The sequence below is a fragment of the Bufo gargarizans genome, chromosome 7 (assembly GCF_014858855.1).
Source record: "Bufo gargarizans isolate SCDJY-AF-19 chromosome 7, ASM1485885v1, whole genome shotgun sequence".
In the NCBI taxonomy this organism is placed as follows: Eukaryota; Metazoa; Chordata; class Amphibia; order Anura; family Bufonidae; genus Bufo; species Bufo gargarizans.
In genome coordinates this window covers 152895289-152918460 of record NC_058086.1, presented here as the reverse complement: position 1 = coordinate 152918460, position 23172 = coordinate 152895289, and the positions used below count along the sequence as shown (strand labels likewise).

The following is a 23172-nucleotide window of genomic DNA, read 5'->3' as shown; positions in this document are numbered from 1 at the left end:
AGAATAGGACACATACGACCCTCGAAGTCACCTGTTGCCGCTGGTTTTTTCTTTGTTAAGAAAAAAGATGGTTCTTTAAGACCTTGTCTGGATTTCAGGGAGCTGAACAGTATCACAATTCGTGACCCTTATCCGCTTCCTCTGATCCCGGACCTGTTTAACCAGGTTGTTGGGGCTAAAGTATTTTCCAAATTAGATCTAAGAGGGGCATACAACCTGGTCAGGGTCAGAGAAGGGGACGAATGGAAGACGGCCTTCAATACCCCTGAGGGCCATTTTGAAAATTTGGTTATGCCTTTTGGTTTAATGAATGCCCCAGCCGTTTTTCAGCATTTCGTGAACAGCATTTTTTATCATTTGATGGGAAAATTTGTATTAGTGTATTTGGATGACATTTTGATTTTTTCTCCCGATTTCAAAACTCATAAGGAACATTTACGTCAGGTCTTGCTCATCCTGCGGGAGAATAAATTATATGCGAAACTGGAAAAATGTGTGTTTGCGGTTCCAGAAATTCAATTTCTGGGGTTTCTTCTCTCCGCTTCTGGTTTTCGCATGGACCCCGAGAAGGTCCGCGCTGTGCTTGAGTGGGAGCTTCCTGAGAATCAGAAGGCGCTGATGCGTTTTTTGGGCTTTGCCAATTATTACAGGAAGTTCATTTTGAATTATTCTTCTATTGTTAAACCACTCACTGATATGACCTGAAAGGGGGTAGATTTTTCTTCTTGGTCAGTAGAGGCGCGTAAGGCTTTTTCTGATATCAAGGAGAGTTTTGCTTCCGCTCCCATCTTTGTGCAACCTGATATTTCTTTACCCTTCATAGTTGAGGTTGATGCTTCTGAGGTGGGTGTGGGGGCGGTCTTGTCTCAGGGTTCCTCTCCTGCCAATTGGCGACCGTGTGCCTTTTTCTCAAGAAAACTCTCCTCCGCAGAGAGAAATTACGATGTGGGAGATAGGGAATTGTTGGCCATCAAGTTGGCTTTTGAGGAATGGCGCCATTGGCTAGAGGGAGCCAGACACCCTATTACCGTATTTACTGACCATAAAAATCTGGCCTACTTGGAGTCAGCCAAGCGTCTGAACCCGAGACAGGCCAGATGGTCTTTGTTCTTTTCTAGGTTTAATTTTGTTGTCACGTTCCGCCCTGGAGTTAAGAATGTGAAGGCAGATGCCCTGTCACGTTGTTTTCCGGGAGGCGGGAATTTTGAAGACCCGGGTCCCATTTTGGCTGAAGGTGTGGTGGTCTCGGCTCTTTTTCCTGAATTGGAGGCAGAGGTGCAGGCAGCCCAGTCAGAGGCTCCTGATCTTTGTCCTCCTGGGAGGTTGTTTGTGCCTCTCGCTTTAAGACACAAGATTTTTAAAGAACACCACGATACGGTCCTTGCTGGGCACCCGGGAGTAAGAGCCACACTGGATCTCATCGCTCGGAGATTCTGGTGGCCTGCGCTTCGTAAGTCAGTTGAGGGTTTTGTGGCAGCCTGCGAGACTTGCGCTCGTGCCAAAGTCCCTCATTCACGGCCATCAGGTCCTCTCCTTCCCTTACCCATTCCTTCCCGTCCTTGAACACATCTGTCCATGGACTTCATAACGGACCTGCCTCGTTCCTCCGGGAAGACTGTGATTCTGGTGGTGGTGGACCGTTTTAGCAAAATGGTGCATTTCATCCCTTTTCCTGGTTTGCCCAATGCTAAGACGCTGGCGCAGGCATTTATTGATCACATTGTCAAATTGCATGGTATTCCTTCAGACATAGTCTCTGATAGGGGCACGCAGTTTGTTTCCAGATTCTGGAAGGCTTTCTGTTCTCGCTTGGGGGTTCGGTTGTCATTCTCTTCTGCTTTCCACCCGCAGTCGAATGGTCAGACAGAGCGCGTCAATCAGAATCTGGAGACATATCTGCGCTGTTTTGTGGCGGAGAATCAAGAGGATTGGTGTTCTTTTTTGTCCCTTGCTGAGTTTGCTTTAAATAACCGTCGTCAGGAGTCCTCTGATAAGTCACCATTTTTTGGTGCATATGGGTTTCATCCGCAGTTTGGGACTTTCTCGGGAGAGGGGTCTTCTGGTTTACCTGATGAGGACAGATTCTCCTCGTCTTTGTCATCTATTTGGCAAAAGATTCAGGATAATCTAAAGAGCATGAGTGAGAGATATAAGCGTGTGGCAGATAAGAGACGTGTGCTTGGTCCGGACCTGAATGTTGGTGATCTGGTGTGGTTGTCTACCAAGAATATCAAATTGAAGGTTCCCTCCTGGAAGTTGGGTCCTAGGTTTATTGGGCCTTACAAAATCCTGTCTGTCATCAATCCTGTTGCATACCGTCTTGATCTTCCTCAGACTTGGAAGATCCATAATGTTTTTCATAAGTCCTTATTGAAACCTTATGTTCAACCCATTGTACCCTCGCCTTTGCCTCCTCCTCCGATTATGGTTGATGGGAATCTTGAATTTCAGGTCTCTAGGATTGTGGATTCTCGTCTTGTCCGCGGTTCTCTTCAGTACCTTGTTCATTGGGAGGGGTATGGTCCTGAGGAGAGGATGTGGGTCCCAGTGACGGACATTAAGGCCTCTCGTCTCATCAGGGCTTTCCATAGGTCCCATCCTGAGAAGGTGGGTTCTGAGTGTCCGGAGTCCACTCGTAGAGGGAGGGGTACTGTCACAACCAGACAGCTGAGAAGCTCTGACAGAGGCCTTTCAGAACCTCCCCCTTGAGTTTCTTTGTTGTGGTATTCAGTTCCTCATCTCGTTAGCCTCTCTCAGCTGTCATGTGTTGGACTAATTGCTTCCCTTTAAATTCCTCCCCAGAATGCTTTTCTGGGCGGACTTCTTCCTGGAGTGTGTGTGCATGCTGATCTTGTTCTCCTCTCTGCTACAAAGCTAAGTGTTGAACATTTATCTGTTATTTTCTGTTTGCTGGATCCCAGGTGACCCTGACTCCCTCCGTATCTTGTGTAGGGAGCCGGTGGTCGTGTCCCCTCACTATTGTAGGGTGCTCAGGGGTTATATAGTCAAGGTACGTGGATATGCAAACTTCCACCATTCGGATCTTTGCATAGGCTGAGCAGCCAGGGAAAGTGGCAGGTCTTCTGCAGGGGTCCCCCTTCAGTTCCTTAGCTTTTGGATCCAGCGAGTAATTTATGCATGTTGCTTTGCCTTGTTTCCTGTACACCGTCCGTGACACACGTACAAATGATCTGGGGGATTATCGGGGTGAGCGTTTGTATAAATGCTCATGCCGAATAATTTTCCTGCTTAAAAAGTTCTGGCAATCACCTAATGAATGACCAAATACTCCTTCATTGGGTGATCATGTCGTTCTGCCGGCAGCAAAAAAACATTGTTTCTGTGCAGCAGATCGTTCTGCCTAACCGAAGATCTGCTCGGCAGGAATAATGATTCTTTATAGGGACAGCGACGCTGTATAAATGCATCCCTCATCTCAACTGATGATCTGGCAGTGATCAGGAACATCTCCTCCGTTCCCTATAATTTACCGGACCATCTGTACGTGTAAAAGGACCTTAACCCTATCCTGCCCCTCAGAGGTCACAAAAGATACCCCACGTCCACCTCCCCCACCCAGGCAGGGGCAGATTGGCCATATATCTTACAGGAAAATTTCCCAGTGGTCCGATGCCCAGAGGGCTGCCAAGCCCTCTTCTTTGTCGCTTGTTGGGTACATAGAAGCTCTCAGCAGTAAATAATGTTGTGAGAATTAGGTACTCATGTACCTGGGCAGCGACCGCACATGACCTCCTAAATTCAACTGATGTGGCCTGCACCTCACCCTCTAAGGAGGACAGAAAATGGCGCTACTGATGGCCACAGCAGAAGGACAGCTTTTGGGCAATATATTGTGCTGCTTTGTGGGATATGGTTCTGCTGGGACGGTATTTTGTGCTATGGTATTGCTGACTCCACCTACTCATGTTGCTCCGCCTTTTGTCAGTTTGGACCTCCCATAACATGGGGCCACTTTTAGGTTTTTCCAGGGCCATTCCCAGTCCACCCCTGCCCACAGGAGTCACAGCTGGTCTTTCTCCAGCTCTCTTTTCCTCCCATTAGTTTCAGCCATACTTCCCACCGCTTCCAAATCACCCAGACACCATTTATCTTTGGAAACAATGAGATTGGACAGACTGACATCCATCAACCAATCCCCGATAGACGTTATGACTTTATGTAAAAGGACTTGTCTAGGATTTTAAGGACAATCACTAAAACTCACCTGGCAAATCCCCAGCTGCTCCTCTTTTAGTCCAAATCAGTCTCGCATTACTTTCCTACATTGATGACGTGCCGTACATGCGCATATGACTACTATAGCCAATATTTGGCCTAAGAGGCGATGCCTGCATGTACGGCACCAGACTGCAGAGGCCAGTGATTGTGCGGCACGTGATTATGCTAGCTGGGGCAACAATATCTTATTGTGTCATTACAGTCTTGCATATCTTTAATAATGGGAATCTGTCGTCACGATCTTGGACTATTACAGTATCTGCCGTAATAAACGAGTAGTACTTGGGGGATACTATATCTCCGTATGGACAGCGCCTATTCGGCGTGAAGAGTCTTATTGGCCAGGCAATGCTCCTCTGGAATTCTGGGAAGAGGATATGCAGATGAGTGCTTAACAAGCTCTGCCTCTAATGCCATCAGATGTAAGGCAGCTATCCTATAAGTCAATGTTCTACCGTCTAAAACAGGCCTTGAATAATTATTAAGCCAGCATCTCATCTGCAGACAGCTGTTTTGTGGTGATTGCCCCCTGATCAATGCAGAACAGAGAGAACTGACTTAACTGGGCAAGAGGCCTAGGTCAGGATTCGGGGGACACTATATCTCTTTATGGAGAGGGGGGGATATAGTATCCCCCAAATCCTGACCTAGGCCTGTCACGGCCTTTGCTGTGTGCGCCGTGACAATTTTGCCACGCTTGCAGTAGCCCTGGGCAACGTGTTGCTGTTATGGCATGTGGTGGCAGTGTCTCGGCTTTTGCTGTGTGCTCCGTGACATGGTTGCCATGTATGCTGTTGCCGGTGGCAACGTGTTGCTGCTATGGCATGTCGTGGCAGTATCTCGGCTTTTGCTGTGTTCGCCGTGACATAGTTGCCACGCATGCTGTTGCCTGTGGTAACGTGTTATTTGTTGGCTGGTGTGTGCACTTCTCCTTTTAGTTTTTTCCTCCCTCTGTCTGGTGCTGGAAGGGTTAACTCCCTGACTGGGTGTGGCAACTAGGGTTTTATCCCCTGTGGCTCCCTGACTGGAGTCAGTTGTACTTCAGCTGTCGTTTGTGCTGGAGCTTTGCTCCATTCCAGGGTGTTCTATCTGCTCAGTCCTTGAGGGCCACCTTGTAGGACATCAATGTAATCTGCGATGTCATCCCTCTGTCTTCTCCTTGTCCTTTTCCTACCTTATCTGTTTGGTGAGGGTTTGATTTGGGGATTTGTTGTTATGTCTAGTTTGTTGATACATGTCTGGTGTGTTGTTTGTGTTGTCCAGCATGTATGCTAGACATTCCCTTGTCTACCTCCGGAAGGGGGCTGGTTTCCCAGAGGGGTGAACCATAAGTCTGTATGCAGTGCTGCCTAGGGCTGCCGTGCACCTTGCTGTATGGGGCCCAGGCAGTATCAGGTGTGCTGGATACCTGTGTGTGATGTTGTTTGTACGGAGTCCTGTTTGTTGTGTGGGCTCCTGTACGTATGCACGGGTTCCAGTCGTGGTGGCAGCGGCAGGTAAGCGTGTTGTATGGTGTTCTTACCTGCCGACTTTGTTGCTGTATTCAGTCTTCCACTTTTCCCTACAGCTAGGCCATTTGAGACTCCTGTTCCTCCGTGTCTGGGAAGAAGAGATCGTCTCTCCCCTGCTCCTATGTGAGAGATTCTCAGGGCGACTCAGGGCCAAAGGTATCCAGGGTCCTACCATCAAGGTCCGCTCATACGGTTAGGAGTTAGGGTGAGGATTAGAGACACAATAGGAGGTGACCTGATCTCGGCGTCCTGGCCTAGCTGCTTCCCCTTTATACTTGACATTGTACGGTGGGGGGTATTCCCCACTCACCACTGTGACAGGCCTCTGACTTAGTTAAGGCCTAGGTCAGGACTGAAAGCTGTCTGCAGATGAGGTGCTGGCTTATTTATTATCCAAGTCACATCTCAAGGCCTCATAAAAGGTTGAACATTGACTTATAGGATAGCTGACTTACATCTGATGGCACTAGAGGGAGAACTTGCTGCGGCCTCATTTGCATACCCTCTTACATGAGTAGTACTGAAGATAAGATCGCTATTTTTTATTTTCTTATTGCCTCCCGTTCCCCCGCTGTCAGGGTTTAAAGCTGCGCTGAAATACATTGTCAGGACTGCTGTGCTTTCGCACAGGGAACCTCTTCTTTTTGTTAGCGCAGCAGTCCAGATGTCATGCCCTGTCCTGTGAGTGATCTGAGAAGGTTTGTCAGCCTAACTGCACGTGAGCCTATCTGACAGATTGCTTTGTTGTGTTGTTGGGCAGGGTCCCACCTCCTCGCAGGTTCTGCTCATTAGTCAATTAGTGATGCTATTTATCTCCGCCTCTCACTATAGCCCTTGCGGTTTATAGTTTCTTGTGGAGTTCTCTGCTGGTGCTTGGTGGATCTCCTGCTCCCAGTCTGTCTTGAGAAGTCCTCTTTTCTTCCCTTTTGTTGTATTTCCTGGCTAGGCCTTAGGAAGACTCTGGTTCCTTCATTCTCTTATCGCCTGTTCCCTAGCTGAGGGTCTGTTTCAGTTGCAGCAGGGATTAGGTTCCAGTGCATGAACACTTCTACCATTGGGATTTGTTCGTGTTGTTAGCAGTGAGGGAAAGGCTTAGGGTTTATCAGGTGGTGACCATTCCCTGTTCCTTAGCTGTGCGGCCTAGCCTGGTGTTTTGTTACCTGTTAGTTGGGTTTGGTGTGCTTTCCTTCCCTCACCTTCCGTGACACCAGACTGTGCATTTCAGTGCAGCTTTCAGCGCAGGCAGCAGTGGAACTGGAGGTAGTAGGAAAATAAAACATGGCAATATGGACTCCTTATATGCAGTACTACTCGTATAATAGTCCAGAATTGTGGTGACAGGTTGCCATTAAACATCATGACATCATCATATACAGCAGCTTGTGACATTGTTGTCACTTGTTGTTCCAGTGATTAGGATCTTGAGTCTGAGAATAAATAATATTACAGGCAAACATAGAGGAGAACTCGTGGCATTATAATATCACAATACAGTCACATTGCTTCTAATCAGTTACACCATGCGCAGCAAACAGATCTGTTCAAACGTCAGGAGGTCAATTGTCATCTGTTTCTTTGCAAAATCACGTCTTTATCTGCAAATGTTTGTGCTTGTCATCTTATTGAGTTCATGTTTGTTTATGTAGTGTGGGGATTTGCTGTGGTAGGCAGGGTAAGCAGACGCAGAACAGAGGCAAAAAACAGTTTGTAAGCAAAACTTCAGTGTTTATTCACACACAAGGCAAAAACAAAGCAACATTTTCCAGTCTTAGTTCACACAAAGGAAAGTCCACAGAACAAAAGAATCACCTTGTTGGCAGTACAATCTCCAGCGATCCACAACAGGATTTAGGGGGCCTGGTTCCCCAGCGTGCGGCTCTCAGCCCTCTAGCACGGCGCCATGCCTCAGATCCCAAAACAGAGACACTTTGCTGCTGAGCCCAGCTGTCTTTTAAGGACAGCTAGCTGTTGTCAAAACCTGGACCGGCACTTAAAATCAAGTCCGGTGTTTGACCCCACCTGGCTGCAAATCAGCCCAGCAGCACCCACTGGTAGAAAAATACCTGTCCTCCCAGACCATACCCTTCACTGTGTCACAGTAGGCATTAGTGTTGATCGAGCACCAAAGTGCTCGTGTGCTCTGGCCGAACTCATCAGTATGCTCGAGTGCTCTATGGAGCAAGTCAATGGGAGAACCCCAGGCACCCCCTGCTCGGAAAAAGAGAGGGTGTCTGGTTCACAAAAAATAATTATATGTGTGACCACAAAAACACCACGCAGTACATTTAGCCCTGGTGAACTACAGGGGAGAGGTGTGTCATTGTGGCACAGATTACCCTAGAGGTTTTATGTGATACCTGGCCTGTATTTTTAATATTATATTACGTTTGGAGGTTATACACCCCTTTGATTTTTTTAATACTGGATACCATTAATTAAACTTTTTTTTTTTTTTTTAGTTTTAACGTCTACGAACATTTATATTTGCTTCAGTTTTAATTTACACTAAATTTCACTTGCAGGGAATTCATTTTATGTCCCAGAGCTGGTCATCAGGCTTAAAGGAGTTGTCCAGCACAGGATAGGCTACCACTAGTTGATCAGACGGGCTCCGACATCCCGCACCGCTGCCGATTAGCTGTAGTTATAAGCTCTCCTCACTATACAGTTGACGGTGCTTTGTAGTTCCTGTGAGGGCTAGACCCAAACCGCTGATCTGCACAGTGTCGGACTCTTACCGATCAGCTAGTGATGGCCAATCCTGAGAATAAAAGCTGGACAGTAGGTCACAACATCAGTCATTATGGCCGTATATAAGAAAACCTGTCACAGACTTTTCCATTTGTCCCCTCCTGTAAAGGAGTTTTCCAACTTTTTAAAATCTGAAGCCCAACTAGCTGTACCTGTTGTAAAAAAACATACTCACCTGCTCCCCACCTCTCCGTTGCGGATCTCCCCAAGTGTAACACATGAACCCGTCTGTCTGTACGGTTACAGGATGGGGAACGAAAGACCACAGAAGAGATCCAGGGAGCAAAATTGGAGCAGTGGAGAGCAAGTTTTTTTTCAAAATGTATAACTACTGTAGCTGGGCTTCAAATAAAAAAAAAATTAAACTAAGGCTACTTTCACACTAGCGTTCTTTGAATCCGCCGTTTAATTCCGTCACCGGAACTGCCCGCCGGATACGGAGAAACGTGTGAAAACGGATTACATTTGAAGCCTGATCAGGATTTTGATCACAATGAAAAAATGCATTGGAAAAAAACGGATCCACAGAACACACGGCGCCGGATCCGGCGTTAATGCAAGTCAATGGGAAAAAGGCCGGATCCGGCGTTCAGTCAAAGTGTTCCACATTTTTGGCCAGAGGTAAAAATACTGCATGCTACGGTTTTCTGAAAAGCCTGATCAGTCAAAAAGACTGAACTGAAGACATCCTGATGCATCCTGAACGGATTACTCTCCTTTCAGAATGCATGGGGATAAAACTGATCAGTTCTTTTCCGGATTTGAGCCCTTAGGACGGAACTCAGCGCCGGAAAAGAAAAACGCTAGTGAGAAAGTACCCTAAGTACTGGCATCTATACGTTTTGCATAGTGCTGTTGCATTGTGTTTGTTTTTGCTTTTATACCTTTTTATGTCCCTTTTATAAAGAGCAGAGGTCATTTAGAGTTATTAAACTGGTTTATTTCTGTTTCCCAGTTAACTGTCATTGGGTGAAAAGATTATCATTGTACAGAATATATAGCATCATAAAAACATAAAAAGTCAGTCTGGAAAAAAATAAGGCAAGACAACATCAGACACCTAGTCAGGAAAACTGCTTTTAGTAGGTTCTCAGGACTACAGTAATGATGGCCTATGACTGCCCTGAAACCCTCGCTAATTAGCTGCCTGAAGTGGCCATGATGGTCCACTTTACTGTTTACCAGGCAGCACACCGTACTTTTGCTACTGGCTATGCTTGCTATGTTGCAGCTCAGTTCCATTCACCAAAAAGATCCGCACTGTACCAAGTAAACAATGAAGGGCAACAGCATGGCACAGCTGATCAGCTGGAGTGCTGCGAGTTGGAGTCTTGAGGATCGGCCATCAATATCACCCGTGATGTTGTCATGTGTTTACCCGGCTGCGATCCTGCAAAAAGTCTGGCCGCAATATTACTGTATTACTGACATCCCTCTATCGCTGTGGCACCCAGCCCCGCTGATAGTGGAGCTGCTCAGCCTATCATGGAACAAGGACGCCAGGCCAATCAGTGTTGAAGGTATGCCCCGCTGCTGCCCACAGTTGCCTGTGATTTGGTCCAGTTACCTCACACACTTAGTTTCATAAACTGGACTTCAGATCTTCTGCCTGTTAGTGACTTCGCCTCTGATTGCGGATTCTGGTTCTCACGTTACCTCCTGGTTTAGACCCTGCTTGGTATATTACTCTGCATTTTTTTCTTCCTTGGTTCTGAATGTTTTCTCTGGTTTTGCCTCAGGCTGTCTTACTTTCCTTTTTATCTCCACTTCTCCACTTAGTAGGTCCTGTGTACTTAGCTAGGTTAGGGACCGTCGCCCAGTTGGGGGCCACCGTGTAGGTTGGATCATCAAAGTGGATAGGGACAGTGGTGTGGGTAAGGTCAGGTCTGCACTGTCCCCCACCGGATGTGACAGACGTTTTGCCAGCAGCGGTGACATCCGGTACACCACTGCAGCCAATCACTAGTCTCAATGGTCTCATGCCATACACCACTGAGGCGACACAGAATCCATAAGAAAAAGTTATGGCATGCTGTATTATGGAGATATTTTCCCTAGAAGCATTGCCGTACGCACAAGACCTTTAAATAGTATGTGCACTTTGGCATTTAGACCTTTAGGATGCAATAACTTTTTATCTGACTTTTACTTCTGATCAGAATGTAAATTACTTTTACTTAGAGCCATTAAAACACACAGCCATGCGCTAAGCACGTAGTAAAGACTGTCAGCACACAGTGCCGTTTTGGAAAGGTGTTTTCCTGCGTTTTTTTCACCCAGGCAGCCCCCCTGACATTTCATGCTCCGATGCTCTCCCTTGCTTTGTCCTGAATCACACAGGGCAAAGGATTTTTTCTGAGATCCGGTGACGTACCAAGCTCTCCATGGGGACTGCTAGGTTGAGGCTTCCACCTAGCAGTGAGCCCGGTGACTTCACCGTCACTGATGGGTGGCCTTTAGTGCTGCCCTAGCCTGTAAAATGTATAGATAGCAGGACCGCAGGTTGGCGCAATGACACATTACCAGGACACGTGGATGGAGAATAAAGGATCTTCTTCTTTATTGAGTTTTCTTTTATGCCAATTTTTAAAACAATGCGTTTCAGGGGTCTAGAGCCCCCTTCATCAGGTTAAAATGGCTTAATAAACAACAAAACATATACATCAGGTATTTAAACCATAAAAAAACACCAAAGGAGCATCCCTGGACAGCCCAGTGGGAGTGGTGCTGTCTCAGGGTGTCCCCTCATTTGCATATGATTAAAAATGTGGCCTGTATGTGTTGATTGAAATACATAAAGATAAAATATGTGGCAAATATTGTGTTTTTCATTCAAATTTATTTATTTTTAAAGAAAATGATGTAGGGTATGGAACAGGCGCCATGGAGTCACATGATCGCTGTTGTGGTCACGTGACCAAGTTGCTAGAAAGCAATTGACGCTAGTGTGTCAAGTGCTGAAGTTGCGGACGCCCAAGGGCCACGTGGTCGCTGTGTGATGGGACCACGTAACCTGGTAACCAGGGAACGATGGATGCTATAGTGTTCCTGGCTGATGTATTGAGCGCTGAGGTTGGGGACCTGTGGGACTCTTCCGGTCACGTGGTCGCTGTGTGGTGCGATCATGTGACTTAGTCGCCAAGGAGAAATAAATGCCGTCTTGCTCCAAACTGGAGCCTCCGGGTCGCGTGGTGACCTAGATACGTCACATGACCAGTGTTGCTATAGAAATAGGATGCCTAGAAGAGAATTATTTTAGGAGCGCCAACATAGATAAAAATGAAACAAAGATACGCCAATGGGCGGAATTGCCAGGGCAAAAGTGTACTTATCAAAAGAGCATAGGCATTAACTTGTATAAGAGATGATTTCATGAGCTATTTCATATATATGGGCGAAATTTATATCATGGGTGATCTCATAGAACAATTTGATATATATAGGCGGGGGTTGTGTATTTGTCGGGGGATGGTATCCATGATGGTTATTAAAGGATGACTGTCATGTTTTTTTTAAATATATAATTTGATTTGTCTCATGACGTTTGCATTAGTGCCCTAGTTTATACTTTTGGCTAGGTATTAAATTACCATGTAATTCCTGCATGTCCGGTCCTCCCTCCGGCATTTTAGCTTTGCCGCTAAAAGAGTGTTGTTAGGTGTCCTCCGTCTCCCAGCTTCTTCATACAGAAGACGGAGGACGTAGAGGTGGGCAGCCCCGCACCCTGTGTGCTCGCTCCTGTCTGAACCCGGAAGTTACTTCCTGCATAGAGAGCTGTAAATCACGTTCTACTAAGCATTACACCAGGTACCCAGCCACAGGTGTAAAAAAAGGAAATATACATAAACATAAACCCCTACACTGACGTTCAGCAGCGCGGCTCCTATCCCCTCAGTGAGTGTTGAGATCGGGTTGTGTTTTTGTGCCCTGATCTCCCCTTCAGGATGGCCGAGCCGGATAAAATTGTTATTTCACACAGGGAGGCAGTCCATCCCCCCACCCCTCCTCTCTCCCGCAATTGAACAGGATGGCCAAGCGGTTTAGTAGATTGTCAGTTGTAACATACAGCTGACAATCTACTGTAACGGCCGACATCAGTGGGTGTCCGCCGTTTAACACCTACCTTGTTGTGGTCCGTAGGGATCGCTGTATGGAAGGGGTTAACAGTGAGGAAGCTCCCCCGTCCCCCCTCCCCTCCCAGCGCTGCGCTGCTGTGGCAGCGTCTGGATTCCTCATAACAGAGGGAGGGAGATCTTTTTATGTGTCCAGGCTGAAATGAAGCGCAGCAATACAGCCAATTGCTAAAATGTATGGGCTCTCAGGAGGAAGATGGCGTGTTGAAGTGTGGACAACTCTGATTGGTTGAGTTGAGGCAGCGCGTTCCCGAGATTAGCACAATGCATTCTGGGTAGTGAGGGAAGGCGGGCTTAACCTCAGGGTGAGGGCATCGGCGGCCATCTTGAGAGGATGAATGAAGTCTGGTGAAGAACGGTTGCTACGGATGGAATCTTCTTAAATATGGGGTATGTGAGGATAAAAATGAGTGATTATGGATTATCACCTCAGTAGTAACTACATACTGTATGTGAAAATAGAATTTTGAGTTAAAATATGGCAGTTATCCTTTTAGGGGATGATATAGTAAAGTAATTTAGTATAAGATATAGTAATATAGTATAAGGACAGTGATTATGTAATTACTGTGGAGAAATGAAAACATAGGTATGGGAAAAGATATGTGCATTGCTTGGTTATGGATAGTAATGTGAATGCTAATATCATTCAGTGGTGTTGTTTTCAGATTTAGACTAGGGAGAGGAGTTTTTTGAAACGTATAATAATGCTATGTAGCTGTGGTGGAATTAGTATTTGAACAAAATTAGCTGCTGTGGTTTAGAGATTAATTTCAAAGGCCTCATTTAGACCATATGGGTGCAATGTGTTCAATTTGTGTATCCAGTACATTTCTCGGCGCTTGATACACTGTACGTTTTTTCTTTGGTGATCTGGTATCTGTTCTATGGGTGTAATTCTGAACCCAGAGAAGAGTCCCCCGTGCATATTGGCCGCATGCCTGGAAACACTGCTTTTGAAACAGTTTTTTTTTTTACATTAGACTGGTGCTTGTTTAGTCTATTCCTGAGTGTTTGTGTGGTCCTACCCACGTACTGTAGGCCGCACGGGCACTCCAAGATGTAAATAACGTGGGTGGAATTACAATCCAAGCTGCTCTGTATTTGGAAGGATTCCACCTCTTTGTTATTAAATATAGTTTTCTGACATATGGTCTTACAACACAGACATCTTGGATAACCGCATTTCTTGCTCCCTAGTTGCTGCGGTATACTGGTATGTTTGGTTACAGTTTCTAACTTCTTCAGCTTACTAGGCGCTAGGATGTTTTTTTAGAGTCCGAGCCCTTCTTTATGTAAGGCGAGGTACTCTTGGAATGATTGAGGTAAGTATTGGGTCCTTTATCAGAAGGTACGAGTTTTTGGCAAGGATTGTTCTGATCCTGTCGTGATCTTGATTGTATGTGGTGATAAAGTTCATGTTGAACTCAATCTCTCTTTGTTTTTCTTTGAGCCCGATTTGGGTATCAGGCAATCCCCCTGTGTGAGGTTGGATACTCGTCTCTTAGCTTCGTTCACTACCCAACTTGGATATCCTTTTTCCTTGAATCTTGTCAGAAAGGTTTTGCTTTGTTCCTCGAAGTCCACCTCTCAGGTACAATTACGTCTCGCTCTCTGGAACTGATTAAATGGGATATTATTTTTCCATTGTATGATGAAATTTTCAATAGTGGTAATATCTCCTTTCCAAATAAAGATCAAATCATCGATGTATCTTCTGAAAAAAATGATATTATTGGTCCAAAAGTCGGTTTGGTAGATGTGAGTTTCTTCGAAGCTCCCCATGAAGAGGTTGGCATAACTTGGGGCAAATCTAGTCCCCATTGCTGTAGCCCGTATTCGTTTATACATTTTGTCTTGAAATTGGAACGTATTATGTGTTAGAATGTATTTGATGCCCCCTAGGATGAAATCCTCCTGCTGTCCTGGCATTGTCTGATCTTTACTTAGGAAATCCAATGTGCATTGGATTCCCAAGTCATGGGTAATGTTTGAATACAATGCTGACACATCTAGAGTAAGCCAATGGTATAAAGCTTCCATTTTATGTTTTTTAATTCCTTTATGAAAGGAATCGTTGAGGTACGACCTAAGTTCAGTTACGTATTTCTGCAAAAAAATATCTATACAATGTGAAAGATTACAAGTGATTGATGAAACTCCTGAATTAATAGGTCTTCCCGGGGGATTTTGAAGATTTTTATGGGAGATGATAAAAAGTGGCAAGCGTAGGATCTGGAACCATTATATATTCAAACTCTTTCTTCCAAAGGACGTTTACTGCTGATGTGATGAGAAGCTCTAACTCCTTCCTGTCTTCTTGGGAGGGATCCATTTCAAGGGGGATATAGTACTCAGAGTCGGATAGAATTCTTAGGGGTTCCTTGACATAGTCTTCTTTATTCTGTATGACTATGCCTCCCCCCTTGTCGGCATTGCGAATAACTATATCCTTATTGTCTTGGAGTTTTTTCAAAGCTGATTTTTTATATGGTTTCAGATTAGGTTTCATCTTAATTTTCCGAAATTCTTCTGATACAATCACATAGAATGTATCTATGAAGTTTCCCTTATGGTGTATTGGGTAAAAGTTTGATGCGGGCTTAAGACCTGATGGTATACCTAGAGGGTGTTGACTTTTTTCACCTTCTTGTCCTTTCTGTACTTTTTGTACAGATTGTTCTTGGATCTTGAAATGTCTTTTCTTAACGAATTTATTCAGGTCCAAAAAGAGATCAAACTCATTTATTTTAGAGGCTGGACAAAAAGATAAACCCTTCTTCAACAAGGAGGTTTCGTGCTTGGTTAAGTTGTGAGAGAAAAGGTTAAAAATACCTGAGGTTTTGGATTTTGGGGTAGTGGTATCGTTTCCCCCTAGGTTCTTCTTTTTGTTCTTGTTCCTGCCACCCCTGCAGCCTCTTCTATATTTTTTCTTTTTGTCGGTTTCCGTCCCAATGGTTGGAAATAATTTGATTCTCGTGGTGCAGTGGCTCTCTACTTTTTTTTTTACAAGGGTTAAGGATGTACCTGCCAATGGGTGGCATTCTAAAATATTAGCACCTTATTACTAGAACTTATTTTTATGAAGGTTCAGAGGGGAATAGTGGTTATGTACAGTTGATAACGAATCTGCTTCCAAATCCGATATCTCTGAAAGATGTTTAGGCGAGTTGGAATATACAGAAAACTGGGTTACTGGTAAATCCAGCGGTGCACAGGTTGCCAAAATATCTTCACCAAAGGAGGCCAGAAGGGGATTGCTCCTAATGGTGGGTTTTGGAGTCTCACTATTAGGCCTCATGCACACGACAGTTTTTTTTCACGGCCCGCAAAAACTGGGTCCGTGGGTCCGTGATCCGTGACCGTTTTTTCGTCCGTGGGTCTTCCTTGATTTTTGGAGGATCCACGGACATGAAAAAAAAGTCGTTTTGGCGTCCGCCTGGCCGTGCGGAGCCAAACGGATCCGTCCTGAATTACAATGCAAGTCAATAGGGACGGATCCGTTTGAAGTTGACACAATATGGTGCCATTTCAAACGGATCCGTCCCCATTGACTTTCAATGTAAAGTCTGGAGTTCTTTTATACCATCGGATTGGAGTTTTCTCCAATCCGATGGTATATTTTAACTTGAAGCGTCCCCATCACCATGGGAACGCCTCTATGTTAGAATATACTGTCGGATATGAGCTACATCGTGAAAATCAGATCCGACAGTATATTCTAACACAGAGGCGTTCCCATGGTGATGGGGACGCTTCAGGTTAGAATATACTGAAAAACTGTGTACATGACTGCCCCCTGCTGCCTGGCAGGTGCTGCCAGGCAGCAGGGGGCAGACCCCCCCCCCCCCTGTTTTTAACTCATTGGTGGCCAGTGCGGCCGCCCCCCCCCCCTCCCTCCCCTGTAGTAAACTCGTTGGTGTCCAGTGGGCCCCCCCTCCCTCCCCTGTAGTTAACTCGTTGGTGGCCAGTGGGCCCCCCCTCCGTCCGCTATAGATAACTCATTGGTGTCCAGTGGGCCCCCCCTCCGTCCGCTATAGATAACTCATTGGTGTCCAGTGGGCCCCCCCTCCCTCCGCTGTAGATAACTCGTTGGTGGCCAGTGGGCCCTCTCCCCTCCCTCCCCCTCCTAATTAAAATCGCCCCCCTATCATTGGTGGCAGTGGTGAGTACCGATCGGAGTCCCAGTGTAATCGCTGGGGCTCCGATCGGTAACCATGGCAACCGGGACGCTACTGCAGTCCCGGTTGCCATGGTAGCTTAGCAATTTGTAGAAGCTTCATACTTACCTGAAGAGCTGCGAGGTCTGTGACCGGCCGGGAGCTCCTCCTACTGGTAAGTGAAAGGTCTGTGCGGCGCATTGCTTATAGCACAGACCTGTCACTTACCAGTAGGAGGAGCTCCCGGCCGGTCACAGACATCGCTGCTCTTCAGGTAAGTATAAAGCTTCTACAAATTGCTAAGCTACCATGGCAACCGGGACTGCAGTAGCGTCCCGGTTGCCATGGTTACCGATCGGAGCCCCAGCTATTACACTGGGACTCCGATCGGTACTCACCACTGCCACCAATGATAGGGGGGCGATTTTAATTAGGAGGGGGTGGGAGGGGAGAGGGCCCACTGGCCACCAATGAGTTATCTATAGCGGACGGAGGGGGGGCCCACTGGACACCAATGAGTTATCTATAGCGGACGGAGGGGGGGCCCACTGGACACCAATTAGTTAACTACAGGGGAGGGAGGGGGGGCTGGCTACCAAGAAGTTAACTACAGGGGAGGGAGGGGGGGGGGGGGCGGCCGCACTGGCCACAAATGAGTTAAAAACAGGGGGGGGGGGGTCTGCCCCCTGCTGCCTGGCAGCACCTGCCAGGCAGCAGGGGGCAGTCATGTACACAGTTTTTCAGTATATTCTAACCTGAAGCGTCCCCATCACCATGGGAACGCCTCTGTGTTAGAATATACTGTCGGATCTGAGTTTTCGCGAAGTGAAAACTCACCTCTGAAAAAGCTTTTATGCAGACGGATCTTCGGATCCGTCTGTATGAAAGCAACCTACGGCCACGGATCACGGACACGGATGCCAATCTTGTGTGCATCCGTGTTCTTTCACGGACCCATTGACTTGAATGGGTCCGTGAACCGTTGTCCGTCAAAAAAATAGGACAGGTCATATTTTTTTGACGGACAGGATACACGGATCACGGCCTCGGCTGCAAAACGGTGCATTTTCCGATTTTTCCACGGACCCATTGAAAGTCAATGGGTCCGCGAAAAAAAACGGAAAACGGCACAACGGCCACGGATGCACACAACGGTCGTGTGCATGAGGCCTTAGGCCCCCTGCACACGGCCGTGTTTCACAGCCGTGTGCGGGCCGTGGAACCGCGGCCTGGATCCCTCCTGAGAGCAGGAGCGCACGGCGTCACTGGTTGCTATGACGCCGTGCGCTCCCTGCTGCCGGCACAGTACAGTAATACACTGGTATAGATCGTACCAGTGTATTACTGTATTGCGGCGGCAGCAGGGAGCGCACGGCGTCATAGCAACCAGTGACGCCGTGCGCTCCTGCTCTCAGGAGGGATCCAGGCCGCGGTTCCACGGCCCGCACACGGCTGTGAAACACGGCCGTGTGCAGGGGGCCTTAGTCTCATTGTTTGTAGTGAGGAATGAGAGTGGGGTTTGGAACTCCATGTTGGACGAATCCACATTATTCTCTTTTAAACCAATGGATGGAGTGTTTATTTTAATAGTTTGAGTTGGAGTACTGTTTGTAGTATTAATTGTATCAGATAGACAGATCTTTTTTGATGGGTCCTATTTTCGATAGTTTGTGAGAGTGGGTCCCTACCAGGTTTGGAATTTCTATTTAGGGTTTGTGCCTTTATTGAGAATTGCACATGGGGGCCCTTACGTCTGTGGCTATTGATTAATATATGGCCGCTTTTTTTATCGATGAATGGTGTATTGGTTTTCTTGGGGATGTGTTTAGTTGATCGTACAGTTTGAGATGTGTCAACAGCTAGTGTATTGGTATTAATAGGCTTAGTGTTATTTCCCTCGGGCTGTTCCTTTTTTAACCAATATTTGACATTGTCAGTGGCGAAATCGGTTCTGTCCCTTGATAATTTGTTGCTCTTTTTTTGCAGGACCTCTTTTTCATAGGAAAGTACCCTAGTTGTTATCATTCGATCAAATTTCATGAATGCTGCACTGATTGTTAAGGTTTACGTATAATGACTTTCTCTTTTCAATCAATCTAGTGATTAAGCCATTGGCACATTACAACAAGTAAACATCCCAATCCCTACAAAATTCCGAGTCTTCTTTGAAGGAATTCTTAAAACGCAGCCTGGGACCACGTGGAACTATTTGTTCCTGAATATAAATTTCAAGAAAAGTCGCATCTAAGTTTTGCTGGATTTCATCCAGCATCAGTTTTCCAGTCTATTAAACAAATATAAAAGTGTCTTATAATAATAATAATAATATTTGTAAAGCGCTTTTCTCCCATAGGACTCAAAGCGCATCAATACTTGATGTTTCCGTGCTGTTGTTCTCACTATTGCACTCTGGTTGGATCCTGGTGCATTGACTGATCAGATGTTCCCTTGTTGCAGTCTGTTGGGGATGTAATCCATGTTTTACAGTTTTTTTTAAATCTTCCTATGTGCTGCTTCTATTCTCTGGTAGGTCAGAGTATTTGTGATTGTAGTGATCGGGCGAATTTTGCTAAGAAAGCAAAAAGAGAGAGCGCACCATAGGGTAGTAGGTTCACAGTTCGTGGAACAATTGTAGAAAAAAGTGGAGGCTCACCTTATGGAGTTGTGCTATGAATAGGCACAACTCTATCGTGCGCATGAAAAATGGCTAGGGAAGTGCTAAAGCCGCAGTCAGTGCCGATGACGTCACTGGCAACACTGCTAGGCGTAAGCCTCTGCCTAGCAGTGTGAAAATATAAACAAACAAATCGCGCAGGGCGAGCGAGAGCATCGGAACATGAAACGCTCCAATGGTCATGTCAGAGGGGCCTGAGGGGTGAAAATCCGGACAACCCCTTTAAGGTAGTCAGAAGACTTATGCCTACTAAATGACATTCAATGTTTATCACTCATCTCTGTTGTATCGGAGTAATCTGGTGTGTAAATTGGTTGGCATGTGCCCTGAAGGTAGTGCCAATTCCAGCAAGTGCTCCAGGTTTCCTTTGCAGATCCTGCCCACTCTAACCCCTATACCCTGATTGACGACCCCAGCCTGTCACTGGTATCCACTTAGAAATCTTGTGCATGTGCAGTAAGTTCCCTGCGCATGCGCGGTATGCTTCATGTCTGCTTCACAGACATACTGAGCATGTTCCGGGAACAAATGGTACATGCACAAGAATTTTATGTGGGCACCAGGGTTGGAAAAGGCTGGGGCTGTCATTGAGGGCAACAGGGAAGTTACAGGCAGGGCCGGCTCCAGGTTCATGTGGGCCCTTGGGCGATAAAGCCTCAGTGGGCCCCCCTGTGCTAAGGCCCCTTGCAGACAAGCGTTCCTCCCGCAGCGAGTCCGCATCGCAGCACCCGGCCTGACCTCCCAGCACTGATGGGATTCACATAGCATTATATTGATTTATGATGCTATGTAACCCTTATAGTCCTGGAATGTATTAGATGACACTAACAGCATTATGCCAGTTATCCAATACATTCCAGAACTTTAAGGGTTAGATCAATCAATATAATGCTATGTGACCTCCGGCAGCGCTGGGAGGTTGGGCCGGGTGCTGCGATGTGGACTTGCTGCGGGAGGAACGCTAGTCTGCAAGGGGCATAAGGGCTCTTTCATACGAGCGGATGCCGTGCGGGTAATCCGCTGCGTGAAAGAGTGCCAAGCCCCGTCCAGGACAGCAGAGACACGGAGCAGTAACATGATTGATAATGCTCTTTGCCTCTCTGTGATAATTTTACTACAAAATCACAGTGACAACTGTATCTCACTGTCATTTTGTAGTAAAAATGGCACAGAGAGGCACAGAGCATTATCAGTCATGTTACTGCTCTGTGTCTCTGCTGTCCGGAGCGGGGCTTGGCTCTCTTTCACACAGCGGATTACCCGCACGGCACCCGTTCGTATAAAAGAGCCCTTAGGCCTCATGCACACGGCTGTTATGCATCTGTTGCGGTCCCCAATGCACGGGCAACGTCCGTGCAGCGGCCGGGACAGATCCGGACCCATTCAACTTGAATGGCCGTATGCGGGCAGCAATACAGCCATGGGCCCACAACGGCCGTGTGCATGAGGCCTAAAACAAACTCCTATGAAAAATAATTTTTCCTCCTAAGAAAATAATAATCAATAATACACTTTATTGGCAAAAATTCATAAGAGGAAAATTTCCTCTTATGAATTTTTGCCAATAAACTGTATAATTGATTTCATGGGTTCTGGTATTTTCTTAGAGGAGTTTATATTGTGTTTTAGGCCGAATGCACGCGGCTGTGAGCGGTCCGTGGTATCCTGGCCTGGCATCCTGCTGAGAGCTGGAGCGTACAGCGTCATTGGTTGCTGCTATGACACTGTTAATGCTGCCGCTGCATTACAGTAATAAACTCGTATAGATCATACGAGTGTATTACTGTAGTGCAGCGGCGGCATGAAGCGCACGGCGTCATAGCAACCAATGACGTCATACGCTCCAGCTCTCAGCAAGATGCCAGGCCGGGATACCACGGACCGCTCACAGCCGTGTGCATTTGGCCTTACAGGCATGTGTGCTGCTGATGCTGAGCAAGAGCAAAGCAACACATGCTAATTGTTCTTTATTCAATTATTTAGGTGTTTTGGGTGTTTTGGTGTAGACAGTGACTGAGTCGTGACACTCACTGTAGATAGCCCCAGGCGGCAGGCCCCCCATTTATGTAACAGATATAATAATAAATACTACAATAACTGGTCTTTCTGTGACTTGCTAGACTTACTAGTTAATCTGAATTAGAAATTTAACACGAAATTCAGCTGTCAGCACTTCAGCAGCATTCAGTTGTGTCTGCTCTGGGACTGGGCGCCAGGTTTCCAGCTCTGGGCTCGGCTATCAGGCCTGCTGCTGGCTGGGGGCGGGCTTACAGTGAGTCAGACTCAAATGATGATCATCGTATTCGCTGGATTCGTTGATCTGACTGTGCGGCGTGCGGTGCCTGGACTCAGAAGAGAAGAGGATCACGTGAGAGAGGGGGCGGGCGCTGCGCAACATGAATAATTATGGCTCGGACGGCGAGCGGGCGCTGCGCTGCGCTGCGCTGCGCTGCGATGCGATGCGATGCGATGCGCAAATATTTTCTGGCAAACATTTTAAAGGGGCCGCCGCGGAGACGAGTGGGCCCCCTAACTTACAGTGGGCCCCGGCACTTGCCCGGGTTTGCCGGGTTCTGACGCCGGCCCTGGTTACAGGGCAGGTTTTCTAAGTGCTTTGCTGAGTTTTCTTTTTCTCTACAATAAAACAAATATGCACGTGTACACGTCTCTAAGTACCTACCAAGCACTTGACATTATTTGGTAGACACAATTTTCTCAGTGACTCCCGTAAAGTCAAAGCCAGCAAATTATACAATTTCTTTAACCCTCAAGGTCTGAATGAAATGTGAACTCACTAAAAGTGTCTCTCTTTACTCTTTGCAGGATATTCACCATTGCATTGTGCTGCTGCATGGGGTCAGGTGGAGGTATTAAAGGCCCTTGTCGATTTAGGAGGTGACATCTTGCTCCTTAATTTCCGTGGTGAAAAGGCATGTGAAATAGCGACCAGATACAACAAGACAGAATGTGCAGATTTCCTGAAATGGGCTGGTAAGTGGCATTCTACCTGTGTAACACGTGCCACTTGCTAGACAAGTGGATGCTATTTCTCCTTCCTCCAGTCCCTGGTTTCCATGTGGTCCTTTTGGTTCAGACTGTGCCCCTACTGCTCCTAGCACACAGTGGCATGTGGTTTCGAGGGCAAGCAGTGCCTGATACTGAGCTTGGTACCTTGTAGTACTGCTCCTGGTCCTGACCACTGTCTTGCCACTGACTTTGTTCCTGAATTATCTCTATGCCTGTTACATTCTGACTGCTCTGTTGGTGATAGTCCTCGGCTCCGTTCCCAACCATGCCTTGCTCTGACATGGTCGCTGCTGCAAATTTGTAAAAGGCAACCTAGGAAACCTCTGCAACAAAACCCACACTTCCTTGCAGGGGTTAAAGGTTTTTTTCAGGTATTTGATATTGATCAGGATAGGTGATCAATATATGATCGGTGGGGGTCCAACTCCTGACACCCCTGACGATCAACTCTTTGAAGAGGCTGCTGCACTTCCATGAGTGCCTCGGCCTATTCCCTGGCCAGTGATGTCACATTCTTTGGTCACATGGCCTAGACACAGCTGAGTGCCATTGAAGCCAATGGGCTTGAGCTGCAGTATCAAGCACAGCTGCTATGCAATGCATGGTGCTGTGCTTGGTAAGCTGCGAGGAGGCTGCAGCACTCACTGGAACTCTGTGCCTTCTTTATACAGCTGGCT

At 46.7% G+C, this 23172-nt stretch overlaps 1 protein-coding gene across 3 annotated transcripts in view; it reads left to right on the top strand.

Moving 5' to 3' along the window:
• The window catches only part of ANKRD45 (ankyrin repeat domain 45), an 81266-nt gene that overhangs the window by 37982 nt on the left and 20112 nt on the right, over positions 1 to 23172 (top strand). For all 3 annotated transcript variants that reach the window (XM_044300709.1, XM_044300710.1, XM_044300708.1), the window contains exon 3: positions 22292 to 22459. In XM_044300709.1, coding sequence (XP_044156644.1) covers positions 22292 to 22459 — 168 coding nt within the window. The remainder of the gene's footprint in view (positions 1 to 22291; positions 22460 to 23172) is intronic.